Below are 17,700 nucleotides of genomic sequence, written 5' to 3' on the forward strand. Positions count from 1 at the left end.
CATTTAGCATTTACAACAGAAGATACATTGTTCTCTAACTTCCCCTCCTATTTCCTTTGCAGTTGATATTGTTTGGTAAATATTAGAGGATAGCTGAGAAGCAAATCAATGTACTTGTCAATTTCTTTACATACAAAAGCAAAAACTTTTTTAACCTCAAAAGTAACAAAGTTTACTCTCTCCAGCCTGCAGCTACTTACTCTATTACATTCACATTATTTTGGCAGTAACAAAGACTTTTTTTATTTAACTTTTTACAGCAAGAAATAATACTACAGTACTCATCTGTGGGGAAGAAACTCTGACAGTTATAAATACACTTATATGACAAATCCTTAAAAAACAGAACTGCTACACAAGAATCACAAGAGCAACAGATCAAAAAAAAAACTCGCATCTGGGTTTTTTCAGGGGTGAATTACTGTTGGCTCATTTTGCTGTACTTTGAGCTGTTAAGCAAAAGCTTCCAACAAAGCATAGTGAAGACACATAACCTTCAAGTAGCAAAACATACACAGGATCTTGCAAACTTCAGCTGGAGTTAATTTACAGTTTCACCACCATTAGTATCATTTCACATCATTTGAGCACCGGATTCATTCTATAGATATTATCAAAATACATTATGAAACACTATAGACCCCAATGAAAGAGGCTTTTTTGTTTTAAGTGTGCAACTTTGTGCAACAGGAGCAGCAGCCTTAGCTTCACATTTCTGGATCAACAACTATCTTTGGTCCTTTAGTTTGTAAGACTACTGTAAGAGACTCTTTAAAAATAGCTGAAGAGCCTGGCTCAAAGCCCACTGAGGTCAGAAGAACTTAGTAAGTTGCTGGAATCAATATAAAGGACAGAGGCCTGAAGCACAATTCCTTTTAAATCTTTACCTCAATCTTTTGTGGAATCAAGCATGGATTTGATATTTGAGGAACTCCTAATTGTCCAAAAGAGTTGGACCCGCAGGACAGAACTAGGCCAGATTCTGCAAAATGAAGAGTTAAAGCCTGATCAGTAAACCTGCAAGCAAAGACAAAGCACTGCAACATCCTAACAAGCAAAGTCCCCCAGCTAAGCAACTCAAATAAATGTTCACTAAAGATCTGAAATTCACTGGGATACAAGAAACATGGATCAATTTTGTTTGCAGGGAGGGGAGCTTAAAATCTGTGAGTGCAAAAGTGATGTGGAACTTTCAGCGTATTCTCTACACCAAGGTATTTCTTCAGCTCCTACAGATGCAGATTTACCTGCTAATATGATTGTAAAATCCCAGCCACAGGCAACTTGTTTCACACAAAAGCTGGACAGGGCAGTGCACAAAGTAAAATTCAGCACATCCTCCATATGATTCAGTCCCAACTGCCCATCTTTGTTATTACCACATACATAGAGTTCTCCTGCACCTGGAAGAAAAAATAAAACAAACAAACCACTTCAGAGACTGAAAATACAAGCATACATGTCATGAGAGCCTGTGACAAGTAATGACACTGATTACATTCCATTTTAGACACTACAATCAAGCAAAAAGAAACAGTTATTTCTGATGTACCAGAAACACCTCTGAGCACAGATAAAGATGGATAGGGTTTGCTAAAGGAGGCAATCCATATGCTCAGGCACTTCTCATCAAGATCCATGTTGAGGTTTTTCAACTTGTTCAAATGTGTCTGTGTCCCTTCTTCCCCACAATTAGCTATGGCATAGAGCAGAACCTTTCAAAGACCTGATGTTATCTTCTGCTCCTTACCAGAAAACTTATAAAGACTGAATAATCTCCCATTCTCTACACAAAAAACTGACTGCTTTGCCTAAAGAGCTGTTATAAAAACAGGTTAAGAAAGTCCTTACAGTGCCATAAAGTAACCACAGAAAATAAGCAAAATATGAATTCCCCAATTTTCCCCAAATATTGAGGTAATTGGCATGGGAGAAACCTGTTTTGCAACTAAGATCTGGTACTTGTTCAGAAACAGAAGTAGCAGACAGGTGGCAGCACCAGATCAACAGGGTAAAAAAAAAAAAAACAAACTAACAACTGTTTAGCAGTCCTACTCCTTACAAGTGCATTTTTACCAGTGATAACTGCAGAATGTCCTCCTCCTCCAGTAATGCTTTTGATGTCTTGACATTTGCAGGAAACATCTTTCAGTGGCTGAGGTACCAGCACATCCTCTTTATGACCAAGACCAAGCTGTCCATAGCTGTTTGCACCCTTCAAATACACAGAGAACGCATTTATTAAAAAGTTTATAAAAAAAAAAAAAAAGAGAGAGATACACATGTGCTACTAAGAGTGAGCAAACAAGCTTGTTGGGGACATGTCACAGGTTAGCCTGCAATTAATTGCTACTGAAAATCTCCCAAAATCTTCATTCTTACTGCTGCCACACAAGACCCACACAATTACAGACCAGCACTGTCCTGAATTTGCTGTCATTAAGCTATACTGGAATATATCTGGCAAGCTAATGGTTACTAAGGAGAGCCTCATTATCAGGATTATTACCACCTATCTAACTACAAAGCTTACAATTCCCTCTCATCACTAAGATCTTACTCATACTAATGTTTTCTGGTTTTTTGTTCTCCAAAACAGTATCAGAACAAGATGCTACTTTATTCTGGAACCTAAACAAGTAACACAAAAACACTTATCCTTCAACAGCTAAGCCTTTACAACTTAAAAGTGGCCAAAATAAAACTACACCTATTATAATTACAAGTAAGTACAAAATTATAGCCACTAAACCAATCACAGACAGCAACCACTGACAACATGGTAAGATGTTAGGGAAGGTCTTTGCCATTTTCAGCTCTGCTAAATGTCCAACAGTTTGAACAGCAACCAAGGTAAATTCAGTAGCTTCCCCTGCACACACACTGCAGTTACACCAACACAACACCCACGCTGCCCCAAGCTGGTGACCCCCAGGGGGAACCTCCCATACCCCACCTGTGCTCCCCCTGCCTACTGCTGTCTGCTTGCCTGTCCCCACAGCAGCACCCAGAGCATCTTAAGAGGATGCATTTAGCAATAAACATTTTGTACCTAGTGAAAAAACAACATTTCAGACAAAACCATCAGGCTGCTCGCCTCATCCCATAGTTAACAGGTGGACAAGATGACAGGATTGGAGTTCAACAGGCAGATGAAGCTGTTCTCTCACAGTCACTACTACTGGCAGACAGTTTTAGAACGTGTTACTACTTCACAGAAATAATTCCTTTCAGAAGGCTTGTAACGAGCTCTCATTTTAACCCGTAATTTGCAATGACTTTTCAAGCCTAGGAGAACAGGCAAGCTGAGATAAGGTGCAGAAAGACAACAGGTGCGTAGGGGACTGCAGGGCGCACCCAAGTGTCTGTCGTGACACTAACACACCTTTCCTCGTGTACCCTTCCACGACTGAGGGCTTATTACCCAACTGCGAGTACCGCAGAGCCAAAGCGAGCTACCAAAGAGAGAAACCCATCCTGCGGCGCTTAGACCCCTTTTTATTTCTTCGAAGAACGCAGGATTTCACCCCAATACACGTACCCGAAGCGAAAGGATCCTCCCCCACCCTGCACGCCCCGGCAGCCGCACCGGCAGCAGCAGCACCGGCAGCAGCAGCAGCACCGGCAGCAGCAGCAGCACCGGCAGCAGCAGCACGGGCAGCAGCAGCACGGGCAGCAGCAGCACCGGCAGCAGCAGCAGCACCGGCAGCAGCAGCAGCACCGGCAGCAGCAGCAGCACCGGCAGCAGCAGCACGGGCAGCAGCAGCAGCACGGGCAGCAGCAGCAGCACGGGCAGCAGAAGCAGCACCGGCAGCGGCAGCCCAGCAGGGCACCCCGGAGCCCGGGCAACCTCTCCCGCTGCCGAGAGATGAGTAACGCCACGGACACGCAAGGACACGGCGCAGCTCGACCCTCGGGGCCGACCCTCGGCGGGAGAAGCCCCGAAGCTGCACGACGCCTTCAGCTGCTCGGCTGAAGCCTCCCCCCCCCGCGCCGAGCCCCGCTTACCCAAGCCAGGAGCACCGGCCCCATGGCTCCAGCGCCCCGCACCCTTCCCGCCGCGCCGCAGGCCGGGGAGGAAGAGGCGGGCCCGGGGCGGGCTGTGCCAGAGCCCCGCCTCACACCGGACCCACGCTACACGGGCGGGAACTCTCTGTGTGGGGATAAGGACCAGAGTTCCTTGACGCCGTCACTGGTCCGCTCAAAGAGTTCCCTGTGAGGGTTGGGAAGGGCGGGGGACACGCTGGGAGCTTCTCGAAGCCCTGGTGAGTGCCTGGGGGTGGCTGTGTCGAGCGGGTGCCCTCCTGCTGCACATCTCCCCCCCCCGGGACATCCCGTGCTCCACCGGCGGACTCCGGCTCCGGCTGCCGTTTTCACGGGAAATTCCCCAGAACCCACGGAGCCCCACGAATGTCGGGACAGCAGCCGCAGGGGCCTCCGACACTAGCCCTGAACACACGCGCTTCAACGGGAAAAAAGGAAGCCTTTAAAAAATATATATGAGGGGAAAACAAGTCAAATAGACGCAGTGTCAAATGGAATCGCGTTACATGCGTCGAGTATTTGAACGGCACTATTAAATAGGTAAAACAGGCAGAAATGAGTGTTTTGTGTTTATTGCTACAGTGATGAAGTAAAGGGGGTTTTGCTGCTAATAACTACCACGTTGTGTATTTCACTGACGTTTAAAGCCTCCACAATAGCTTAAAATATTAAATTACTGTTCTACAGAGTTAGGTTTGGTTGTGTGAAACCAGACGTACACATTTTTAATACCATGGAAATACACCTTCTCTATTCTACTTAGCAGGTTTTGGGTTTTTTTTTCTAAAGTAATTCAGTAGGGAAAAAGGTAATTTTTTTTTTTTAAGGGAAGGATTGCTATCCCTCGATAGCAATCTCATAAAATAAACAGAATTAGGAATTCATGCAACAGCTCTGTGTATCTGCCTTATACTAGAAGCATGACAAACACCACATTTGAAATTCTCTGGGATAAGAATGATCCCTTCATGCAAACCTGCAGCTCTTTTGTGTCCTGATGCCTGCAGCATAATCATTTAGGGTAACTTTGTAGCGCAGACTTAGAAGCACTGATTACTAGAGCTTCTACAATATGAAGCCTGCAACGCTTAAAAATGAGTAGCACAGACTACTACAGTCAGAAGCTGACATTTCACTGTGAATTATACCACTGTTGCCTTACAAGCCACCTGAGCATCTGATCCACAGACCACACTTTTGTTCCATTCTAGCTATTTCTCTAATTCCCCACTAGCTTCTCAAAGGCAACTCCAGGCCTTTTTTTATCCAAGGGGGTGGAGGAATACATTCTGTAATAGACTTTACACAGACAAAGGAGATAAAGTGATTATCCTTATGGGCCATTCCCTCTTCCATTTGCAAAGGAGAGAGTTCTGCATACAACACATTACACGCCTAGAAAGAAATCAGTAGGGAAAACAATAGAATTGGTGAGTGCACCACACTGCTGACAAGGGTGGGTGTTAAACTTCCAGCTGCTTGCCCATCTTGCTGAGGGCATCACTGACAATGTCCAGCTCATGCCGTAGCTCGTTCACCACGCTGGCAATGCTCTTCATGTCTTTCAGGATCTGCACACTTTGAGTGTATGGATTGTACTTCACACCAAATGGACGCTTGATGGTTTTTGCAAACTCCCTATTCAAGTAAAAAAAAAACAAACAGAAGGAGTTGTAAACAAAACATAAATGTATCCTCTGTATGTAGTCAGTATCAGTAAATATTTTTCTAAACTGCTTGCTTCCTTAAAAATAGTTGTTACACAGTTCATCATCTTTCCCACCCAGTACACAGAAGACCAAGTAAATTCTAATCTGTTTTCCATCTCCATAAAAGATAATTATAAAATTCTTATAAGAACTGTAAGGGTTTGGTGCTGCCACTGAGACCCATGAAATTAAACATGGTTTTATAAAAGAGGGAAAAAGAAACCTGTACCTCATTTTCTCCTTTGCTTCTTCAAAACTTTCAGAAACAAAGTAAACCTCCTGGAAAGTTGTAATGAGGCATTCTTGCTTGCAGGTGACCTTTGGATCAAAAGCCTTAACTCTGGCACTGCCAGAGAGAGAGTGCTGGTAATATAACATTATCATGGGTCAGGGGAACATCACCACCCAAATAATCCATGAGAAAGATGACATGAAGTAGAGTGAATTTAAAAAAAAAAAAGAAAAAAAATATGTTAGAGCATATTTAGGGCATTGTTTCTTAAAATTTTTATCTGCAGGTGAATGGTGGTTGAAGCTAAACAAACAGAATAACTCTGAACTGTCATATTCTGCCAATCTGGATCAAAAAAAATGGATTTCTCAGATACAAGGCTTGTGTGTAAACAAGACCAATGTTTTCAGATTCTGGTTAAACCAGCAGATGCTTATTATGAAAATAGTTACTTGGAACCTAATGCTAAGAAATACCAATCTAACACTTCCTGCAAAAGATCTGGGAGCTTTTGCATATATCCATGTATATGTGGATATGCATATGAATATCTCAGCATATATCCAAAAGCAGACTGTCCAGAATTTCCTTAAAGCCCAGTAGTATCCAGGAGTTTTCAAAAGAAAGATTTTTGAATTATGCTTCATTAAAAAACCAGGGCAAAACAGAGACAATAATAATAGGTACAAACAAAGAGAAGAGGTACATAAGCAGTAGATATCCTTACCTTGAGCTCACTAATTGAAGAGAGCAAACCAGCCCCATAAACTCGTAGCTGTCCCTCTTGCTTGCACAACCCAAACTCTATGGTGAAGAAGTAGCACTGAAACAGAGAAGGAAATAAAATCATTCAGCCTTCAACAAAGATGCTGTGGTGAACTAGATGGGGGCACTTCTATTTGTAGGTAGTGTCAGAGTTGCAAATACCAGGCAGTCATCACTTGGCTATCCTTGTCAAATATTTAAAGAGGAAGGATGCCCAAATGGAAAGGTGAAGAACCATGGCATTGTGTGTTTCTCATAAGAAAGATTTATATTATAGATCACTCAGCTAGGCTAGAAGCTGTTAACATCAGTAGGAACACTGAGATTTAAATGTTTTGAAAAATATTGTCATGCTTTGACAGCTTCAGCTTAAAAAAAACACTGGCTGTGAGTGAAAACATCAGTCCACTACAGTTTGTTTCTCATTTGCTTAGTGGCCTGCAAAATTGAAGATGTTTAGTTTGCTGGATTTCATAATTTCTTAGTTTGCTGGATTTCTGCAGGTGCCTCTAGGAAGGAACACTTTTCATAGATGGCTTAGTTGTGCTCCCACTTAGTTCTGCTCTCTTCTATCACTGAAAGTAGTAGAAATTTTACCACCAGATACACTAGGCTGGTGGTGGGGAAATAAACAGCAAACCAGTTCTTTCATAACTGGCATAAATAATTTTTCATCTAAATTTAATTTTCATCTTAAAATCAGTTTTGCCAAAGAATCAAAAAATTGATATCTGAGAAATAAAATTAGTTTATATTATTTGAATTTCTTTGCTGAAAAGTAATTTTAGTGCTCACCACATTCAATGAAAACACCATATAATTTCAGATCATTCTAAGCATGAAAGAAATGGATTACTTTTAAAATCATTGAATCATGTTCCCAGAAGTAAAAAGACTTTGGGAAAAAGAAATCATAGAATTTCAGCCTGGAAGAAGTGATCTACCACCAGAAGCTGCACCCTTACTTGACAACAAAGTGAAGAAAAATGCCAATTGTATCAAGTTTAAAACGTAATTTTTTCCTTTTCCAAAATCCAAGAACCAGTGAAACAAACACATAGGTCTAGCAGCTGTTATGGATAATGTTGATACAAAGCTCCAAAGTTATTTGATGGAGTGGGATCAGCCTAGTAAAGTTTTCAATGGGATCACCAGGCACTGAAAGACTCACTGTTGCCAGCTTTTGGACAGCCTCATCTGATGCCCCAAGTGATGCAAGACCAATTTCCTGGGAGAACTGAGCAAAACTGGGTTCAGCCAAAAGAGGGACATGGCCTAGGAGCTCATGGCAGGTATCACTGGAAAAAAGAAACAAGAGGAAAGCTCGTGGTCTGGCTTTGTACTAGAGTGAAAAAGCAGCACCACTTGAACAGACATGATGTGTTTCTTATATTAGACTATTTAATACCTAAAAGACAGAAAAGTGTCAATCATGTTTAGCTGAAAGCAACTGAGCAGGTCATAGCAGCTCTACATAAGTACATGAACTCAGATGTTCAAATGAAGCTAAGATCCAAGCTGCACAGTTATGATGCAATTGAATGTTTAACTCTGCACACAGTGTTATCAGTGAGAGCCCTCTGATAATATGCTGTACTTTTGAAAATCCTGCACTTATGAAAGTGGCCCTTGAGAATACTAAAACTTCATTACATTCAGCACAAAAACTGAGTTTTCAGCACCTTAAAAATTAAATTTTTTTACTGGTGTTCTTGAACAGCCTTTTAACAACTTTGATCTGGGCAGTGAGATTCCAAACTTTCTTACTCAGATTCTACCCCAAGATTAAATGACTCACGGCTCTGGTGTATAGAGAGGGTCCGAGCTGTGTCTGACATATTGAGTGCAGTGAAAAACTCTGAAGGCTAATCCTGCCAAGAAGTCTCTGGGAGATAAATATCCAGCAACAGGGCGAATGGTAAAACCTGTGCGCTCTGAAAAGGGATGGAGAAATTGTACATTAGTTCAAATGTGGTAAAAGCCAGAGCACTATCTTGGCTCCAGAGCATGTGGGAAAATTAGGCATGATTAGAAAAATCAGGCATAAGCTGGAGAATGACCAACATCTCCTAAAAATGTCCCTGCCTCTGCATAGGTGGATTTCCTATAATTTCATGCCTAATGGTAACACGATGCAGCTTCCTACTTCTTGAGCCAATTGTACCAGTCTCTTCAGAGGTAGCATTGTCCCTCAAATGTCACTGTTTGTATAAATTCAAGACACAATCCATTAAAACACAAATGTTTTCTGTTACATTAGTCCTCTTAAAGGACTAGGATGAATGTAAGCAAAAGTGACAAGGGGCGTTTTCTTCTGCCCACAAAACTGCAGTGGGCTTTGAAATGGACCCGAGTTTCTTTTTGTGAAAGGAAATGAGCACATTACCTTTCAGGAAGCGGGACACATCTTCCAGCTGGGGGATATTGTCCTCCCTGTACCCACAGTATTTGGTGAGCAAGGGCAAGTTTTTAAGGTACTCCCTGCAGGCATGTGTTGGATAAAGTTTGTTAAGCTCTCGGTACACAGTCCCCCAGGTCTTGATCTCCTCCTCAGTGAATTCAATCTTGGGAATTGGGTCACCACTAAAAAGAGAAGAGGAAGAAAGGACATTCCCTGGTAAGTGGATAATAACAAATGACTCAGTTATTTACTACTAGTTTGACATCTATATGGCTGTGACACCTGGCCAGGGTACATTAGGCACTGTCAACTATACAGTGAGACCTGGTCTATGCCCAGGACAGTTTATAATCTGAAGACTTGCTCTCTTTTTTCCCTAAATCAGCTGACATGAACCTTTGCACTGACCTCACTGAAACCTGAAAGCTTCAATTCTGTAAACAGTTTCTTAGGTGTTCAATGAGGAGAGTACCATCTAAAACACCTGCAGCTTCAGGAGCTGAGAACACACCCTTTTCCCTGCAATTATTTCCCATTACCATTTTGATTTGTTTTAGGAAAAAAGAGAATTTCCTAAGTTAACAGCACATTATGTGGAAGCAGCTAAATATACACATTAGGTGAAAATCATACTTCTGTGCAAAGGAGACAATCACCTGTCTGAACCTGTTGCAGTCCACCTCTCCTATTTAGCCCTTAGGATCTTGATTAAAGTGGATTATAGCATGGGTGTCACTTAAAGCCCACTGAAAGCAATGGGAGTGCTACCCTGATCTTCCCTTGCCAGCCAGGTAACCAGCATGGCAGGTGCTTCCTAAGGGAATGTTTGTTAACAGCACATTAACAGTAACCAGCTGTGTGCTGTGCTAACCAGCTGCATTAACACACAGTGCCACAGAGCCCTAGATACCCACCATTTCTAGGTCATTTTCAATTGAACAACTTGGTATTTCCATTCAAGCAGGCAACAGCAAGAAGAAAATCATGTTCAGAAAGAATTTTCAGCACCGGGCTATGAAACTCCTATGCTTTTAGAGCTCTCTCCCCCAAGCTGCATTTCTTCAAGTTTCTTTTCACAGAAAAACTCTTATCTACACATCACATGCACTAGCTTTTACCAGGAAAGAAAACTCAAGAGCCTAAACTAAGCAGTAATTGGGCTATATACTGGGTTTTGTCTCCCTTCCCTCTTCTTTACACAGGAGATCTGCCCTGGTCAAGTCAGTAGAACCTGGCACAGGCAGCTGTAAAATGTGCATTGTTCACTCCCTTCCTTTGCTGCACCCATTTCCAGAGAAGCAGGGAGGGATCACAGAGTCCAAACACACCACGCTGCAGGAAGCCCATGCTGGCATCAGGGCCCAGCAGAGGATCAGCACTGCCACGGGTGCCAGCAGCCACGAGCTGATCCTCAGAGTGACCCAAGGCCCAGGGGGATGGAAGGTGGCCTAGATCCATCTTTTAGGCTTGACTTACAACTCCCTTCATTTTACCCCCTTCCAGCTCAGATTCTAAAGCCTATGTCTTGGTGAGACCCAAGTCCAGGGAAAGAGCTCCTGCCAGCCCACTCTGTTATTTCTAGGCACCCACAAGACTTATTCTGGAAGAAGCTGAGCTTACTGTTTGTAGTTCATAGCCAGATCTGCAAAATACTTTCTCCTCTTCCGATAGACATTGTCTTTGAAGCCCTGGTGAGGGAAAAAAAGGAAAACAAAGTTAAACAAGCTTTCAAGCTCTAGTAAATAAATTTATTTAAAACAATAATAAATTAATTATAAACAATTAATTTAAAACAAGGCACTTGAAAAAATTTGTATTGAAAATACAGAAGTGGACTATCCAAGAAAGAGAGGACAGGGCAGGGCATAGCTCATGGTCTACACCATAGCTCTAGTCTGAAAAGTTTAATAACTGTGAACTAAGCAAATACTCCAAAGTAAGGATTGAAGATTTTATGCATGCAGCTATATATTCAGCAGACAAGGATTCATTTTAGTCAGATCAGTATTTATACAAATTTCATTACTTGCTTAACTATTCTATATTACAGAATAAATTGTCTGTTTGCAGTGCCACAGTATCAAGTCGTTTGCTCCATATAAGTAAGGAGGAGAGAAAGAGGAACCAAGCCTTCCTCAACACAGCTTATTTGTGGGTTGGTTTTGTTTTTTTTTAATTTGTATGTGACCACTCAGGACCCAGACCTGGAGCTCTCACATAAGTGTTGCAGAAAGTCACAGGAGCTGAAGCCAGCGACAGACTTGCCTGAACTAGGAAAAAAAGACATGAAACCCCCAAAAGAAAGTGCTCAAACCCACAGAGGCGCCGTTGAGAGGAAGGAGAGGGAGGAGGAAAAGCTGCAGTTTTTTTTTTTAAAGTAAACTCCACAAAGTAGGCTTTCACAAAGGAGTGGGCGTAGGGAAGGAAAATACTTACTGGGTGGTCAGCATCCAAATCAGACCCATACATCAGCACTCGGTTTGCACACTTATCCAAATCTGAGATCTTCTTTGGAAACCAGGGAACTTTCTCCATGTCTAGGGAACACATGGAATCCACAAAGTTATTAATAACACCAAGCATGCTAAGGGAGGAAGTGCTACATTCGAGTACAGCTATGGCGGTTACAAGCGAAATCTATAAATTAAAAGGGTCATGAATAAGACAGGGAGCTCACTGCCTATCTGGCACCAGCCTCCAGCTCACACTTCCTCCTCTGTCACTACCACAGTCTGCCTACAGAGCACAGCCAGCTCCAAAGTGTCCAGGGGAGGATACAGTTCCTATGGGGTTTCTGTGGCCCTTTACTGTTACTGCTGAGTAGAACCTAGGGGCTGCCACAGAGCCAAGGCTTCCTCACCCACACTGCTGTGTGAAGCTTCTAGGGTACAAAGTGTGCACAGGAGCAGAGAACTGATTTGCCTGTGGTCCCTGGGCAGAGTGCCAGCAGGTTTGAGTCCACCCATCCTGCTTTACTGGGAAATAAATGTTGCTGGGTGGTCATGTACCCCAGAACATCCAGCTTTGCCAAGGGGGTTGTGGGGAGCAGAGGAAGAGCACGAGGCACTGCAGCCTTAGAGCATCATTACAGTCAGTACAGTCTTGATACTCATTCTTTTTTTTCTTTTAGCCTGAGGGAGTTTATAACCAACCTCTTAGTACAGCAGTTAAGACACCGTTCTTCTGCCCTAATGCTCTTCAGTTTTCTTTGGAAGGGCAGGGAGATTGTTTAGATTGAAATTCCTCTTACTTAGGGCTAAAGTAAGCCATTTTTATCCAAGAGACACAGACCTCACCTTCCCCTGGCTATCAGCCTATGCCAAGCACAGTGGGCAAGAAATACACAAGGACTGACTTCTGGCTGCCCTGAACTTTAAGCATCTCTTTAACTAGAAGCAATGGTAAACAGCATGTGAAGCGCCCTAAAGTTAAAAGGCATCTCTTTCACACTGATATAAGTAACTGCTTTTGATGATCAAGAGCTACATAAGGAAAATGCAGAATCCATCTCCCACTCTCACCAGTGTCTGAACTGAACAGTTAGTATTTTACCTCTCTCATCCAGCTGTAGAGGCCATAGCCAAGCCCCCACACCAGTGTGTGTCAGCCTGGGTGTGTGCAGGGACTCCCAGCAATGCCAGTTGTGCTGAGAAGGGCCAGGAGCACCTGCAGCAGACATGCAACTCGCTGCATCCTGAAACAGCCTGCAGGCAGTGCAGCCCTGCTCACATCCACCAGATTATGCCCTTTAACAACAAAAAAGCATAAACCTTGTAGCTACTGAATGAAAACACTACAAAAATGCAAATGTGGAGACCAGAGGAAGGTTTGAAACCAACACATCAGGATATGCATTTTCACCAGAACTGCCTTTTGGACTTACCATCATCCTGCACACTGAAATGCTCTGTTGGGTTCATAGAGACAACACTGACATGGGATTTCAGGAGCTGGAAGATCTCATTCAGTTGTTCCCTGTTAGTGTCACAATCCACAAAGACCTCAAACTCAGAATTTCGTCTTTTGGACTTCCGTGACTCAATGTGTACCAGATTTACATGCTTCTCCTGTTTGTAAGGAGCAAGGTTTTCAAAGAGGTTAACTAAGAACAATTGACTAAAAACAACTGACTTGAAAACTACAATTTCATTTTCAACCAAATACTCTACTGCCATGGAATATTCACCACCTTTGTGAGGTTATTTTAATTATCCAGATCTCATTATAGCAGTTCGTTTATTGGAGGAGGGAAAAAAAAAAAAAGAGAACCTGTGTTCTTTCAATTTCATTTGCATTCAGGGAGCAGAAATACAGGGTCAGGAGGTTTTTAAATTCATACACTTTTTCCTTTCATCCCTTCCATAGGAAGGTGATTAGCAACTGGAAATTCACCAAAATGCCAATCAAGTCACCAAATAATTATCTCACAAGCAAGCAAGGGATTTAAAAGCAGTAGGTTGCAGGGCATAAATTTCACTCTCATTTGAAAGATTATTTAATCATATGTCTTCCATCAGGAACATATAGAGAAAACCCCAGGTTAAGGCACTCAGGGCCAGATGACAGAGCACAGTGTAACTACACATATTCCTTGCACTACACCTGCTCAGCAGTCAAAGGAGAGCAGATGTGCAACTGCAGTTCCTCTGTCATCCTCAGTCCAGCCAGCCAGGGTGACAAATGCAGTGGGTTCAACCCAACATGGGTCAGTACCCCCAGTGTCTACCTGACATCAGCAGGAGCTTCAGAACCACCTCCTGTATGCAGCAGAAATAATGAGAAAATTTTCGTCATGAGGGGGAAAAGACAAAACTCTCCCAGGTCTTTAGCCAGTGCAGAAGATCCATTTTGTGACGTTTTTTAGCCAGCTAGCATCTAATTTCTGAGGCATAAGTCTGACTTATTTTGGATAACTTTGGGTGCAAAACGGAAGCCTGGTGAGGAATAAAATCTTTAACAAGTGGATGCAATTTACTCCTGTGGGATCCAAAACAATCCTTATAATTTGAATTACAATCCCTACAATGTGATTATTACATACCTGAAAGAGTTTTAATGCTTTTACAAGTCCTCCAACTTCATTCTTTAAGGAAAAAATTATGGCTGTTCTTCCTCTTTCAGATGCATTGTCTTCATTCTCTTTATTATCTTCAATCATCATATAATTTGACTTATTTAACTAAATGCAAATAAATAAAAAGGGATTTTTGTAATGGAGAGTAGTGCAAAAAGTATAAAGTCTTACATTTCAGTTTCTCTTTGGGTAATACTGTGATTGATCAACCACAAAAGGAAAGTGCCAATTGAATCACTAGGCAGTAACAGGCATAATGTTAGGAACACACAGAATCTTTGAGAGCTGAGGATGAAATATTGAGATTTTTTTTTTCATTTCAATGGTTTCATAGACATTTTCAGCCATTCTCTAGGATGTAGGAAATGTTTTCAAAGTATAGTTTAAATTAGTAGTGGTATTGGAGGAGAGGATTGGGGAGAACCTATAAAGCATCAGCAGAAATCACAAGAACAGCTATGTATTTCCAGCTATAACAGCTAAGTTTAAAAAGTTTTGGTTGGAAAAGACTTAAGATCATTGAATCCAACCATTAACCAAAAAAAAAAAAAATCATAAACACCACCACCACCCAGATTTTCTCTATCTTTTATTAAAGTGTTCTCATTTACTTTTCAGATTAAGAAGGTAATCTGCCTAACAAAATAATGAAATTAGTTTAATTTTAAATGCAGTGGTTTACAACAAGGCAGGTATTAGCTGCTGCTCTAAAAGAGGCTTCAAGCCCACAGATGCTCATGGAAACACCTGGATTTCTGACTGGTCCTCAGCTCCAACAAGCTGCCCATATATGATGACCCTGGATGACTGTGTCAGCCCATCACACGCTTCTGATCCAGCAAAGCCACTGATCTCTACCAGTTTGAGTACAGACATCAAATTCTCTGCTGAAGGTGGGTGGCAGGGTCCAATCTGGGCTCTGCTGAACATGTTTCACTACTCAGTTCAGATCAGGATCACAAGAGACCCCAAGCAGAGAAGAAAAAGCAAATAACTCCCCAATTACATGTAGGTTATTGGTTGTTTTCTTAAGGGCAGAGATCACCATTTGTGTGAGTCAAATCCTACCCAGATGATACTTCTGTAAAAAATGCTGGATGCAAAGTAGTCTCCCTTACAGAGTTAGATGGTGGTCTTTCAAGGCAAAAACTGTTGGGCTGTTTTAAATTTATGGTTCATATGCAGCATATTGGCTTTATTCCACAGGATCATGGACTTAAGAGCAGCTTATGAGACTTGGCACAGTTGCATGCAGCATTACAAGGTGCACAGCTAGGACAAACTACATGCACTGAAGACTAATATTCTGATTTTGTATTTTGCTAGTTGTGCTATTGTTGTGTGTGGGATCAGGTGACATTTATAAAGCAATAAGTTTAAGAGACCAATGAAGAAAATACAACAAAACGCACTGTGTTCTTATATTAAGTTCTAAAAATTACCTCAAATTTAGGAATTTGAAAAAGTTGCAGAAGAGAAATTCAGATGCCTACAATGCCAAATTCTCATAACTTACATCTTTACCCCTAAACCATCTTTTGCTTTCAGCAAAAAATTGATTGAAAACAGGTCTGCATTGATGCAGCAAACATTTTGGTGAAAGACAAGAGGAAAATGGTAATGAAAAAACAATTCCTCTCCTCCAACTGCTGCACCTTTACTTTCTGCTGTATGAACTCAGCTCTCATAAAACCTGTTAATTTTCCTTTTCACAGTAACATTTTTAAGCTCTTGAGAGGGTGAAAGGGAGATTAATATTGCACTGATGCCTGTTAGTAATGATGTAAATCATTAACTGATACACCTGATTCAAGTCTTAATGAAAGTAATGGGAAACTCTAAAGCCCTTATTTTGATAGACATTTAAGTGTCTTCTGGTTAAAGATCACTCCTTTTGGAGCCCAGACCAATTACCTTCCCTTTCTCCTTCTCCTCAAATATGAGAGACAGATATTTGAGGGTGTGTATTTTGTGCTTTAATTCTTAATATTACTGAATCACCAAGATTTAAAATTATCCAAACATATTCTTCTACAGGAAATTACATTTTAGAGACAGCAATTGAAGACTACTTTCAAAAAAAACTGTATTTGATACAGACTGCCATTAATTGTACTTGATAAAATTCTCAACAGGCACTTCACATCCTCCTCCCTCTTTAAGTAGCTTCTTACTTTCTCACTGTCCTTCTGACACACTTCTCAACTGGGAAGGATGAAGACTTGATCTTATGAGTGGCCACGACCAGATGTAACATTACAGGCAAAGTTTTTATTCACACCAAAGGTCTTCCTTACATTTAGTTCTCAGAGAGGAACCCGAACGCTGTGCTGAACAGTTTATTTGCCTTCCCAAGATCTGAGGCACAGGGCGAAACAATTTTTTGTGAAACTTTGCTCCTTTACAGTCAGCACTTGTGTTTTCAAAAGGAATTTTACTGTCTTTATAAACCACACAGCACCGATAGCTGCAGCAAACACCTCAGCGCTGATTTCAGAGGGTCACTGACGTGCCCAGTGTATTCCCACCGTAACATCAAATAAACCAGGAGCATATTTTTCTGGGCTGTATCACACCTCGTGTCCCCTCAGCAACGACGCACCAGAAGTTGGGTTTGTCTTACCTGGAATGACTTTTACCACTTTTTCCCCCTCCCTCCCGGGAAGAGGCGCGGAGCAGTCCCGGCAGCGCTGATGCCAGAGGAGCAGAACCTCGGGGGCCCCTCCAAGGAACCCGGGCCAGAAGCTTTTCCCCCCAAAACCGCAACGGCGAGGCGGCAGAGCTGTCACTCCAGAGAAGCCACATTCTGCCCAGCCCCCCGTGCCGCTGTCCCCCTCCCCGTGTCCCCCTCCTCACCTGTCCGGGGGGCTCCCGCGGGCAGGGCGCGGCTTCCAGAGAGCCGCCGCGGTGCATGGCCTGGGTCGGAACCAACGGTTCGCGCAGTGCCCGGCGGAACCAAGCAGGACCAGGACCGGGACGGGGCGGCCGTAGCTGACGGGACGATTGGAGCAGCGCCCGGTACCGGCGGCGGCTTTATGGAGGGTGCGGAACCGCCCTTGATCGCCCCCCACGGGGCGGGGGCAGGGGGAGGCACCGCCCGTCTAGGCTGAGGAAGGGGCTCGTCTGCCCTCTTAATCGTGCCCGCGGAAAGCTGGAATCGCGGAAAGCTGGGTGTTCAAACCCTGCAGGGGTGCCGAGGAGCAGCCGTCTGCCACCCACCGCCACCGCGCCTCGAAAAAGCCCGCGCAAAAAGCGAGCGTCCCCTCCTGAGGTACGGTGGAGCGGTTTGGGGTGGAAGGGACCTTCAAAAACATCTCGTTCCAAGCCCTCTGCATGAGTTGCTCAAAGACTCATCCTTGTGTTGAACGCTTGCAGGGATGCAGCATCCACAGCCTCCCTGAGTTAACCTGTGCCGGTGTCTCCCCACCCTCAGAGTGAAAAACATCTTCCTAACCTAAACCTACCCTCTCCCAGC

The 17,700-nt window shown here is 43.0% G+C and overlaps 2 protein-coding genes across 3 annotated transcripts in view; both read right to left on the minus strand.

Moving 5' to 3' along the window:
• The window catches only part of SERGEF (secretion regulating guanine nucleotide exchange factor), a 124,489-nt gene extending 120,402 nt beyond the window's left edge, over positions 1 to 4,087 (minus strand). Inside the window, exons 1-4 of the mRNA XM_071761665.1 lie at positions 4,009 to 4,087; positions 2,077 to 2,215; positions 1,248 to 1,403; positions 888 to 982 (exon numbers count right to left, since the gene is read on the minus strand). Coding sequence (XP_071617766.1) covers positions 888 to 982; positions 1,248 to 1,403; positions 2,077 to 2,215; positions 4,009 to 4,032 — 414 coding nt within the window. The 5' untranslated portion in view covers positions 4,033 to 4,087. The remainder of the gene's footprint in view (positions 1 to 887; positions 983 to 1,247; positions 1,404 to 2,076; positions 2,216 to 4,008) is intronic.
• Positions 4,088 to 4,867: 780 nt separating this feature from the next.
• On the minus strand, positions 4,868 to 17,517 carry TPH1 (tryptophan hydroxylase 1). Of its 2 annotated transcripts, XM_071761662.1 has the most exons (11): positions 17,082 to 17,517; positions 14,193 to 14,330; positions 13,035 to 13,218; positions 11,588 to 11,688; positions 10,772 to 10,839; positions 9,137 to 9,333; positions 8,549 to 8,684; positions 7,922 to 8,048; positions 6,713 to 6,808; positions 5,983 to 6,116; positions 4,868 to 5,682 (listed from the first exon to the last, which is right to left on the minus strand). In XM_071761662.1, the coding sequence occupies exons 1-11, from the start codon at positions 17,136 to 17,138 to the stop codon at positions 5,508 to 5,510; spliced, it is 1,413 nt and encodes a 470-aa protein (XP_071617763.1). In that variant the 5' UTR covers positions 17,139 to 17,517; the 3' UTR covers positions 4,868 to 5,507. The 2 variants fall into 2 exon arrangements, with proteins under 2 accessions (XP_071617763.1, XP_071617765.1); XM_071761664.1 differs by lacking the exon at positions 5,983 to 6,116.
• Positions 17,518 to 17,700: the final 183 nt, after the last annotated feature.

Source organism: Heliangelus exortis, chromosome 18, assembly GCF_036169615.1.
Source record: "Heliangelus exortis chromosome 18, bHelExo1.hap1, whole genome shotgun sequence".
NCBI classification, from domain to species: domain Eukaryota; kingdom Metazoa; phylum Chordata; class Aves; order Apodiformes; family Trochilidae; genus Heliangelus; species Heliangelus exortis.

What these genes read in the sequence shown, in the direction of transcription:
- TPH1 (XM_071761662.1), bottom strand. Translation starts at nt 17,138, where the DNA reads ATGCACCGCGGCGGCTCTCTGGAAGCCGCGCCCTGCCCGCGGGAGCCC. An exon ending in TTTCAGTGTGCAGGATGATG is followed by an intron (nt 11,689 to 13,034) that starts GTAAGTCCAAAA and finishes TGTGTTCCCTAG; the next exon opens with ACATGGAGAAAGTTCCCTGG. An exon ending in CTGGCTATGAACTACAAACA is followed by an intron (nt 9,334 to 10,771) that starts GTAAGCTCAGCT and finishes TTCTCTTTTTAG; the next exon opens with TGGTGACCCAATTCCCAAGA.